At 37.4% G+C, this 12,444-nt stretch overlaps 1 protein-coding gene across 1 annotated transcript in view; it reads right to left on the bottom strand.

Moving 5' to 3' along the window:
• pitpnc1a (phosphatidylinositol transfer protein cytoplasmic 1a) overlaps positions 1-12,444 on the bottom strand; it is a 100,638-nt gene that overhangs the window by 16,959 nt on the left and 71,235 nt on the right. The window contains exons 3-5 of the mRNA XM_084403031.1: positions 10,843-10,931; positions 8,971-8,978; positions 3,241-3,312 (exon numbers count right to left, since the gene is read on the bottom strand). Of these exons, the coding sequence (XP_084259157.1) occupies positions 3,241-3,312; positions 8,971-8,978; positions 10,843-10,931 (169 nt within the window). The remainder of the gene's footprint in view (positions 1-3,240; positions 3,313-8,970; positions 8,979-10,842; positions 10,932-12,444) is intronic.

Genomic DNA, 12,444 nt, shown 5'->3' with positions numbered 1-12,444 from the left:
ATATACAGTAGGAAATATTTTTGGACATAGCTTGCTTCCGCATTGGAATATAAGGTGAATATTTTCTGTGAATGTGTGAGATGAGGTAGAGGGGGAAAATCCAAAATAACTAAGAATAACAGTGCAGTAAACGATACAACTATTTGTGTTACAAACCAGTGTGTGAGAAGATAAGTTAAAATAATATTGATAAAGAAATACAAGTTTGCATTGACTTTTTTGTACAGAAAAATAACACCGTAAGCCAGACACATTCAAGTTACAAATGGTCGTGGCGCTCTTACGTTCAAAATAAGGTGGATAGTGTTTAACTAGCTATATTTCCATCTATTTTTATGCACATTTTGGAATATTGCATTAAGAAAAAAAAAAGAAACGCTGGATGGAAATGCCAGGATGCGCATAAATCCGACAAATGCAGAATTTTTTATTCCATAAGACGACACTACAATGGAAATACATTTACAGAATCATTCACATTTACACATCGAAATCCATGTCTCATGTTTTTTTCACTGAAAAACACGACACACAAAGAGTGGAATGGGGGAATATATAGAGTGGAAATATATATATATATATATATATATATATATATATATATATATAAATAAATAAAAAAAGAGTAAAATTTTCAGGTCAAAATGCATAATGGTGAACCATCTGTGATGTGGGAAAAGATTTTGTGGTCAGATGAAGCTGAAAGGCTTTTAGCCTGAAATTCAAAGTGATATGGAGCCATTCTAACACTGCCCACACCTAACAAACACTACAGCATCATGCTGCCTTTCCTCAGCGGGAACCGGCATCTTGTTAAAATAGAGGGATTAATTGTGCAAGGGACAGAGAAATGAGGCAGGAAAACCTGATTAAAAACTGATGCTCTGGATAGCTTTCATTGCTGAAATAATACATAATGATGCTGAAATAAAATCATTCATTTGAATGTTTTCACAAGGTGCCGTATCACTGTTGTGTGTGTGATGTCATGGGCCTGACCCTCATGTGTTGATTTCAGCACCATGGACAAGGCTAATCAAATGAGTTTTCATGCTCATCAGCCGCAGTTACTAAAGAAGTGTTGGCAGCTCAGCACGGATGGAGAAAGAGTGCAGCGTTCTGTTCATTCTCACCTGTAGATGCAGAAACAGGCCTGAGGCGGACCATCCAGCACCCACAACATCATTAGTCATTAGTTTCATTTGTTTTTCAGTGCAGCACTTGGTATGACAATCCAACTTACTGTATTCCAAGATATATTCTCGGTAGAGCAACACTGGAGAACAATGTCGGCTGTCACTACCTCATCCCATCACTCAGTGAACAGTGAACACACACAAAAAACCCTGTCAGCGGCACATTTAATCACTGTAAGTTCAAGCACGTCATTTGCAAATGTTAGATCTTCAAACACACATGCCTCAAACTGATCACAGGAGAGGAAGAACTATCCACTTGCAGTGAGTGATCTTAAAAAGCTCTCATTTGGGGCAGAGGATGAAAGTGTAACTCGATGCCAAGAGCAAAGGAAGAAAACGAAGAGAAATCCTTTCTAAGCGAGTGAGCGTGTGTGCGGAGACATTTCTTCAAAAAGTCAAACTTAACCAGACCTCTGTCCAAGGCAAATCCCAACTCAAATCACCAGCGATTTTTTTGGCTTGTGTGTATTCCAGTAAATATTACCAGAATTGCGCAATCAAAAAATCGGCCGATTCTGTCATCATTTACTGAACCCCTTGTTTAAAACCTGTATGAGTTGTCCAACAGAATGTCCAACCTGCTCTTTTCAACACAGTGAAAAGTATCATCGATGTTGGGCGGAAACCTTGTATCTCCATAAAACATTACTATTGGTCACCCTTTACATCTCTCTGTGGGTTTTGCAAATATTTAACCAATGAAAAGGTAGGGTAGGCCATTTTTTTAACACTTTTTGCTATACTGGTTGAAACTCTCTTCACATTCTGAGAGCAATTAATAATAGAAGGGGTCTAAATATTAAAATGTGTACATCTATCTTTTGTGGAAGTCTAAGGACCAAAAAATGTTCATCCAAACATTGCATTTGGTCCGAATAAAGCCACAATATCAACTTTGGTTTCTGCCCAACTGCAACAGAGATCAGGTACTGTTGAGCACCACAAATTACTAAACAAAAATGCACCATAAAAGTGTGTGAATATGCATAAAAGATTTGTGCGTGACATCCTATGATCTGGTAAGTAAAGATGGTGAGTAACTGATGACAGAATATTCATTTTAAAGGTCCCATATTGTACACTTTTCTGAAGTTTTATTTTAGGTTTTGATATATATTTGCGGTATAATTACCAAAAACCATCCCAATATATTTTTACAGCTCCTTTCTCAGGAGCTCTGCTGAGAACAGGTCGATTTTGGCCTGTCTAATTAATATTCATGAGCCTCTCTTCAGATTGGCCTGTTGTTTTCTGAGTGACGCACGGCCAGGCCAACCACAGGTAACTAGGGTCATGTATGCTGTGTCCTGCTGTGGCTTGGTGATGCTCACGAGAAAGGTAAATAAAACACCTGTAATGATGGACATTGCTGAGGGAAATGTTATACAGCCTTATATGTTCGAACCGGACTCAGACCCCGAATCGGCGACGACAGTATTATAATTACCATTACATCAATGCTGCACGCAGATTTAGCGTTAACGCTAATTTAAACTGTCTGTAAACAAACTTTTGTCAAATTCGAAGTAAATCTCCAAAATATGTACATTAATAGCTAGTTATACACTGATTTTGAAACACTTAACTGCTTTATAGACGTCACATTTATACGGAAGTCACAAGGCACAGCTAATTTATGCAGGCTGTGTTCATTTGTCTGTGGATTGACTGTTTTGAAACTTATATGGTACTGTAGTTACATAGACCTCTGTTATCATGAAAAAAGTCAGTTTTGACAATATGGGACCAAGATAAACCATCCCTTTAATAATGAATTCAGATCTAATCAAAGTAATACATAAACAAGGACAGACCCACAACCCTAAAAAGTTTAATTACGTTTCATTTCATTAAATTACTCTGGACCCTGAGAAACTACTGGGCTTACTAGTTGATGTATGTGGAATGAGATAACCGATGGAAAACAAAGTTACCGAAAAACGGTTCTCGCTACAGAAAAGATTTAGAGATGAAAAGACCAGAAAAGATGAAATCATACACAAACACACCGACACATTCACTCAACATGCAGTATACATACATTGTCATTGACGCCTTTGTTGTCTTCATACTTTGTCTCAACGTGGATGGAGAACTTTGGCAGGAAAGAGCACTAAAGAGGAGAAAACAAGTTAGATGTGTCAAAGATGAGTTGAATCACTGTACTCAAAATGCAAAACAAGCTTTTCTCTTTACTAACTTCACTTGTCTTCATCATTTTTTGATCATTGTCTTTGAATCAGCTGGCGTTCGACCCCCGTAACGACCCCCATTCACACGGATCCACAAAAACGACTAAAAACGCTGTATTCTGCTGCCAGGCCAGTAGATGGCGATGAAACACTATAGACTGAACACGTAATGCGCATGTGCATGACGTCATCGTCTTCAGAGATTCACGTTTTCGATGTTTACACGGAAACCGATTTCAAAAAGTTGCACTTTGAAACCCGTTTTTTCCAAAGTTTCCAGTTTCCAAAACGCATAAAAAGTTGTACGTTTTTAGTTGAAAACGGTGTCGTGTAAACAGACCCTATGGTGAATATATGAAGTCAGTTCTCCTCAAGTTCACACAGCTGTAGATAATCACACTAACTATCAATCAAAATGGCCCATCAACTCTTTGGTTACCCATTTCTTCCAAATATCTTCTTTTTAGTTAAGCAGAGGAAAGAAAGTCATACAGGTTTGGAACGACATGGGGGTGAGTAAATGATGATAGAATTTCCATTTATTGGGTGAACTAACCCTTTAAGTATGCATACTTTATTTCCACTGCATATAAGGAATCAACAGACAAGTAGGGGGGTCGGACAAACACAATTTATAAATATATCTATGCAGGAAAATGACATGCAACTGTTAATTCTATTTAGTCGAGTAACTAATTTTCCACATCTATCACGAGAGATCGAGTCACGATCATGAACACGCTGCATGCATGCTCTCAGTAGATCTGGTGTACTGTTCCTGCACGCTTCAGTACGAGTGTGTTTTATGAGCCTGGCGTTGTGCTGTAATGATGAGCTCTTTTCTGCCTCGCTGGATTTACAGCCTCCCTGTCCTCCTCCTCCCCACACGAGCCCCTCTGAGACCCAACACACTGCTGCCTGATTAGATTAAGCATTGCTCCCGCAATCGCTATGGAGATCAATAGAGGCAGAGTTACGTAACGCTGGAGGAAGTGCTGTTGCAGTGGGGGAAGGGCGAAGGATCGAGAAGAAGAGAAGAAGTGAAAACCTTTGGGTGTAAACCAGCAAAGCAATGTTGGAGTTACGGCTCTATTTAAAAACCTAGCATGCCTCCTCGTCAGCTACTGTCTACATACTAATCCTCCTGGACAACTTTAACTACAAGATACTCATCATTTCAAATAGTTAAACTACACTCAAGCTCTTTTGAAAAAGTAGCTAGCTACATTTCATGCTACTAACCCTTAAACGCATTCCTCAGGTCTTTATGGACCCGGGACGTCATTCACTACCCTCCCCCTCGTTCATTCTTTAAAGTTAGACATCAACCTTCTTAGTATTCCTCAATCTATTCATTATTAACAACATAAGAAGAAAACAAAATTATAAAGAGTGTCTGTTTTCTCATTTTTTTTGTAAAAAGTGTAAAGGGTCTTTAATGACCCGAGGAATGTAATAGTGTAAGTATATCTTTTTTATGCACAATAATAATTGAGTCGCTGATGACTCAAGTGCAAATCACCTTTACTCCTCAAGGTGGCAATGTCTGATACACAATGATGAAGTGACGTTTCACTCATAGTCACCACAGGCAGAAAACAAAAGAATAGGAAGAATCATCAGCAAAACTTGAAATGACACAGTGATTTACTGCAAAGCAAGTGCTGAACACTATCAAATATTAGTGTCACTGTCACATGATGGTGAGTCTGGTGAAGAAGCTGTCAGCGATCCAAATATTGATTTTGAAGATATTGAAAATGATATTAAGAATATGTTTGAGATGTTGAATGTACTGAAATGAGCTCTGACGAGGACCATGATGATGGTATAAAACACCTGCTCAAACTGAACCCTTCCAAGCTCCGAAGAACAAAATATGCTTTATTTTATTCTTTTGTAGTTTTAATTGTTATTAAAATATCAGGAGAGTTTTATATTATCGTGACAGGTAGAGATCCATCAGTGTTAAATATAGAATATGTAATAATCATTTGGGGAAAACATTCATGCATTCAATTTATTGCAGCCACTTCCAGCCTTAAAAGTATATTTTTAAAAGCTACACTTGCAAATAATATAATATAATAAAATAAAAGGCCACTTAAGTGCACCTTAAGAGAGACACTTCCATGACTTTGTTTCATAACACACTTGAGTAGACTTTTAATTTGACATTACAAAGTGCACATTCTAAAAGTTTTACTTTAAAGGACATTTTTAAATCATTATATTTTAATTATCTATTTTCATGCTTTAAAGAAGTTCACTTATTTTGATGTGTTGACTAACAAACTAAAGTACATGTTGAAGTACTTGATTATAATTTTAACTGTAGTGTGTTATTTGATATAACATTTAAAGTTAAAAAAGGCCATATTATGCTCTTTTTCAAAGTCTTGATGTTGTTTTTGGGCTCTAGAAATGTTCAATAAAACACATGATTTTTCTCATATTCTCCATTGTTGCAGCTCCTCTCCCCCAGTCTGTCAGTAACGCTCTGTTAGGTTTCTGTCTCTATGAAGCCCCTCCTTCTGAAAACACTGTGCTCTGATTGGTCGGCTGGATCAGTGTGTTGTGATTGGTCAACCGCTTCACGCATGTTTGGGAAATGTCCCGCATCTTACCATAACCACCAGTTTTAACACAATTAACTAAATAACTCAACCAGGCCCCGCCCCTTTATTTCGCGTATGCCTTGGTCGAGAATTATTTAAATGAGGAATACGTGTTCGTTCCACAATTGGACCTTTTTAATATATTTTAAAAGCTAAATATGAAAGTGCATTTTTAAACAGCTTGGTCTGTTTTATACTTTTATCCACTGTATCCTCAGCGCGCACTACATTAAAAGACATCATAGAGATTCTAATGATGGGTTACAGAATGTATCCTAATAAAATGAAATGAGTGTAAAGGGAATATCTTGAAAAGTGTCTTTTTTGGCAGTACAGAGCAGTGAACACCCCCATGTTTTCTGCAGCCTGGGTTTTTTTGCCATTTATTTTCTCCAAGGAGATTTTGAAACGATTCTCCAGTAAAGTCTTGTCTCCAGTAAAGACATGAACCAAACCATTACAAAGTTTGATCGGAAGAAAAAAGTTTTAGAAACATAGTGCAAAAAATTGTAACTGAATGAACTATTGAACCATAGCCGTTTATTGCAAATTAGATAAATATAAGTAGTTTGAGAGTGTACAACTTGATCACATACAGTGAGTTCTCTGATTGGTGAATCTCTCTTCAGGATTATGGGTAGTGTAGTTCTTCACTGGGAATTGTGTCATTTTTTTTTATTATTGTTAAAATTGTGCTTTCTCATGGCTTCAACAGAAGCATATACCATGAATTAACAACCTCTGAGCTCATGGCTGGTCTGTCTCGAAAGGTTTATGTTACTGCTAAAAAATCAATATCTCTATGACGAAAATGAATAAGGTTTGTACTTCCGGAGCTCTACTGTTGCACTCTATTTAATTAGCGACGGATAAAATAAAAGATTAAAACTTTGATGTCTTCACTGCAATTTCACATAAAAACCTTATCCAAGATGTCAAGGGAAAATGTAAATGTATTTTAGTCTCCATAATCACTCAGCCAATAAGTGCATTTCAAAGCTGCTCAAACAGCCTAATGTGGAAAAAGTGACTGTAGTCTGTTTCCATTTTGTGCTCATTTTTACATCCTTTGGGCCTTTCTCGTCTTCCACTGTTCTCATTTGAGCGGTTTGTATCCTGTTGTTCCTGGCATATGGTTGATTATGATAATGGTATTCTGATGAAGAGCTCTCTCATTCATCTCTAGGTACAGATACAACGCGCGGAGACACTCCGAGATTCACTGACTGTCATCCAGCTTAAGTTAAGCCGTAATCCTCCACACATCTCCACCGCTCGTTTAAACCAGCCCGTCTTGTTATATATGCACTTCAAATAAATAAATCTTACATTTAGGCCTAAATATGTTTTGAGTGTATGCAGACGGAAACACCAATTGGATGAGTTTTTACATACTAACGCTCATTTTACATTGTTTTTCCATTTTAACCTTCATCCTTTCCACTTTGTAACACATCTTTCCCTTGCGGGTCAGAATGACCCGAAGCCCAATTATACTTAATTATTTAAAAAAAATTCTAACAGAAAGCTTATTTTATTTAATTTTGCTAATATTTTTTCTATTTTTTAATCCATTTTTTTGGGGGAGATTTTTTCTTATTCTTTTTTTTAAATTTACCTTTAAATTACTAGATTTCATCAATAAATAAATAGTAATTTAAGCACATTCCTCACATTCTTTCAACTTAAATTCAAAATAACTCAATTTCATGTATAACCCTTTTAATTCAGCTCAAGATATCTTACATTGGGTGGCTTTGCCGACCTCTTGTGAAATAAATAATAATAATATAACATGATATTTCATGACTCTAGCCACTAAATGGCCTTATAGCTCTGTTTGGAGCAAATGAGCTGTTCCGCTGGGTCCTAAAGTCAGTTTCTCTTCAGTACGCATTCAGATACACATGTAGACATTATAAAATAATTTTTTGGTAAAGGTTTAGCAGTTTTAGTTTGGTGTGTAACGGTGCATTTTTAGGTTTTTCTGTGTGTACTGAAACGTTCCTCGCATTCGGGATGTCAAATTGACCCATGAGGGAAGGATTTGTTACTTTTCTAAATTTCAACCACAAAACTTTTTTTTTGTGTATTCGTGGTTCAAGTGCGACAAACGTCCTAGGGTCTTGGACCCCTCCGATGAACACTAAATTTTTGGAATAAAAAAAAAAAAAAGAGTTTCGGGTCAAATGAGGGTTAAAAATGCACGAGATGATGTCTTTGACGGTTGCGCTCACATCCCACGTCTTTTGACACGCCATTCTAAAAATGCAAGTTAAAATAAGTTCACCTTTTATTCCACTGCCCTGCTTTTTTTAAATGCAAAAAAAAAGCATTCTGTGTGAATGGCCCCTAAGATCCCAAAACCTTTAAACCTTCAACATATTCATAAGGCTCAGAGGAGTCCTGAGTTGTTAAAATGTATATATTGCTCTTTCGAATAAGCACAAGGTTTTCCATGAAACCTAATATGGTCTCCAAGGAGCTTGAAGACACCTGGTCTGCAGGGTTTTCCAATACACTCTAATTATATTACAGCACAGCAACAGAAAACAAGAACGGTGCATTCTGGGATAGCATAACAACATGGTTGGTGGCTAAGGGGAATCAGCTGACAGACACTGTAGCTCCGTTCCAAAACCTAGCGAGCTTGATGTGTGCTGCCTACATAGACAAGGTAACTGAAACAGAACCTGAAATAGAAATGCGAGTGATTGTGAACGCTCTTAATAGCAACTCTACACTGCATTCACGTGAAACGAACACAGACTCGACTCACCAACTGATTCCAGTGGAATTTGGCTTGATGCAAACTTCATTTACTCGTATTAATCTTATTAACTTATTAATAAGCATAAAATGCACAATACCATATTTTTTGTGTTCAACAGCATGTACATTTCATCTGACATTCTGAGTTTCAGTTGCAGGGACACAAATAAAAGAAGAAGTCATACTCACTGTATACTCTGAGAGCCAGCGGTGGGGGAGGAAACAGACCGGGAGAGAGAGAGTCAGACAGAGAAAGAGAGAGAGAGAGAGAGAGACTTCATGTTAAAGGCAATGGTCCAGGCAATAAACACATGACAGTCATCAAACATTCAATAACAGAAAGAGCTGCAGTTCTTCAGGGGAAATGAAGCTCTCTTCCTGCACTGAATGTGTGTGTGCATGTACGTGACAAAAGTGTGCATGTATTTGGAGCGGTGAGGGTGTGGGCACGCATTCATCTCTGATATGTCCGTGTTATGCTCCTTTTATTTGGTGTCATTTCTAAAGCATTTGCTCTTGATGAAAGTAATTGCTTATACATTATGTCAAAGAGATGACCCTGACGAAGCTTAGGATGGCATTCAGCAATTGCATGTCACATTTAAGATTTAGACTATGTATATAGATGTATATATATATATATATATATATATATATATATAACACACCTAAAGGAATAATTGACCTATTAATTAAAATCGTGTCAATTCTTACTTTGATTCACAGACATTCGGTACATCATACGCTTGAGTGAGCTGAGTCTGACCATAGAAGAAGGTTAAACAAATATTTACGATTTATATGAGTTTGACTGTGAAATAAATATCTAGTTCAGTCATGAAACGCTAGATGGCACAAGCTAAAACTATTTTGACTGAAACTTTACATGCGATTGGAAAGCAAACACACTATTTACTACATGGCACAAGCTGATTGGCCTCTGCTGATTCAGCATCCAATGAGATTGCTTGCTCAACATTTAAACTGACTAGCCTACAGCAAACACTGAACCAGACTGAGTTCTGCTGAACCCCTCCACCTCCCCAGCTCCACCTGCCAAGATCTGCTACAGGATTTATCGATTTATCGATTTATGCAGCATCTTATATGCTCACAGCAGTGTGTCTGACGTTGAGCTTTGTAACATTACGCACTAACTAAAGTAGAAAAAGATGGAAAAGCATAATAGGACCCCTTTAACCCTCTGGGGACCAAGGTGTTTTTGGAGCCCTTGAGATGTTCTGACATGCCTTGAAATTTGTGCTTTTTTCAGTTATTTATAAACATGTTAATGGCAAAGGTGTAAATTCACTCTATATAGCACAAACAGGGCTACCAAAATATGCAGGCAACGTGTATGTAGATGTTTGTATTTTTAAGAGAATAATGTTTATGCGTGGTTATTGGAAAAAATAAAAATGAAAGTGGCTGAATTAAGACCACAAAACACATATTAAATATGTGTCCACAAGACTTTTGTCTAATTGATGTTGTACCTTTGAGTACTGGCTTCAAAATTATGTGAAAATAGTCTTGCTTTATCGTTCACAAAAAAAAATACATTGATTTAAATGGTGTAAAACAGGTTTTGCTTGGAAAGCCAATATGCGAGGGGGGCGTGAAGGAGTAGTTTACACCTGGGTTGTCCCACCCACTCTGCATAATGACTCTGCATAATTAGCCATTCATTCAGGTGTGACACTGACTGAGCCACAATGCAAGGACAATATATTTAGAAGAATACTTATATTGACCATTTAAGATTTCGCTTACATCTATCTTGTAAATATGTTTAGCTATTTTATTAAAAATGTTACAATTACAACAATAATTACAATTTCAACAATATTTCAAGTGTACTCTTTCTTTGTAAAAAAAAAAAAGAAAGAAAAAAAAGATTATAGGCCTACATTTTATCATATGTATTCATTAGTTTGAATATAGCCAACATTGGAACATCTAACATCTTAGTCTATGAAGAGTGTATTACTGCCACAGTATCATAAGATGTTAAGCAATTACAACAGGGAAGTACGCCTGAGAGTAAGTAGCTGTAGTTACCGGTGATGGTGTAGGGATAATAATTCCAAGCTTTCTCCGTCACATAGAAGATTTTGGGCACCACAGCTCTGGCCCAGCTGGGCAGCTTGCTGAAAGAGACAAAAACAGGAAGGGATAAGTATTGAGAAGAAACTAGAGAGTGCCAGCTCACTGCGCCAGTGCCAAACGGCCTGTCCCCCCCCCGCTGCAATAACAGGGGTAATGACAGACTAATAGCTGCAGTGAGGAAGCGCTGATGGACGCTCAGGGACGAAGATGCACTTTCATTCTGTCTGAGATCAGGTTTCCTTAATCGCTGCCAAAATCTCCTTAAGAGCAGCTGCAAAAACGCTCTTCAATCAGTCAGTCAGTCCTAATAGACGGATGTGAGTGTGAATGGTGAGTTTGACTGATAAACAGACAGCATATCAGTCACTGGAGAGATCTGAAATCTTCAATGATTCTTGAGATACGGGACAAGACAGGGTACAGTAGTGCAACACATAGTTTGTTTTGGATTAAATCTGGCAAACAAGTTCAGATATTCAACCAACCGCTTCCATTTTTCCCCCAAAAATTCCTTGCTATCACACTATCTGAGCCAGCTATCCATGCCAAATATGTATTACGTATGCTGAAGAATCAAACCTTCTACTTTAAGAATGAACCGAGAATACATAAAGATGCATTCCAACAACTTCTTTACTCGCTTTCATCACTTTGGCTTTTATTCTCGTTCGCTAAGCTGAACAGCCAATCACAGTTCTCTCTCTCACCGACGGCCCGATGCCTATTCAACATGCTGAATCGGCCCAAAAAACCCCAGACGGTGTCCGACTAGAGCCAACGGTGCAGAACACACCGAAAAACTAAGCCGACCGACGCTCGACATTGCCTGATGGGTAACTTTCAAAAGACTGTAAAATCTTCTTCCAAACACTCATTTTAAAATGGGTTTCAGGAACAACGGCACATTGGAAACATTGGAAACTAGCGAGATGTATCATTTCAAGTCGGAAGTACATCATGAAGCTCAGCGCAAACAGTCCATTATATAAAATGATATAAAAAGAGATTTTGTGACATTGTTGAACTCAATCAATATTCATGTGAACAATTCACTTCAAACTTTGCAAGCGGCAATCATTTGGGCAGTTATTTGACAACCAATAGATTTGGCAAAACTCAAGGATTTTAATCAATTCCATAAGTTTCCCATGAGATACAAGAAAAAAAAAGTAAACATTTATAATAGCAATGCCATTTTAATAGACTGTACGATTGTTGTCTAGTAGTGGGTGACATTTGGGATTTGGGATCATTTGATTATGGCTCTGCACATTACAGTATCTGACGCCAGACACTTTTTTTAGCATGTGGTGTGCTTGTCCCCTAAAATCTGCTAAAAAAATATAATAAAACAACAAATTTCTGTTAAGAGCATTTTAGTGTTCATCTCTGTGTGGGAGTGTTGCTGTTTATAAACTTGGTAAAATTGTCAATACAATAAAATTGGCAAGTAAAATTGTGGAACATCTTGTGTCCTGTGTCTCAATAATCAGTGGCTGTGATTTGCTAAAATTAAAATTCTGTCATTATTTACTCACCCTCTTGTCAATACAA

Source organism: Rutilus rutilus (assembly GCF_951802725.1).
Source record: "Rutilus rutilus genome assembly, chromosome: 1".
Classification (NCBI taxonomy): domain Eukaryota; kingdom Metazoa; phylum Chordata; class Actinopteri; order Cypriniformes; family Leuciscidae; genus Rutilus; species Rutilus rutilus.
Note: the sequence above shows the minus strand (reverse complement) of the source record. Positions and strands in the feature narration are given on the sequence as shown.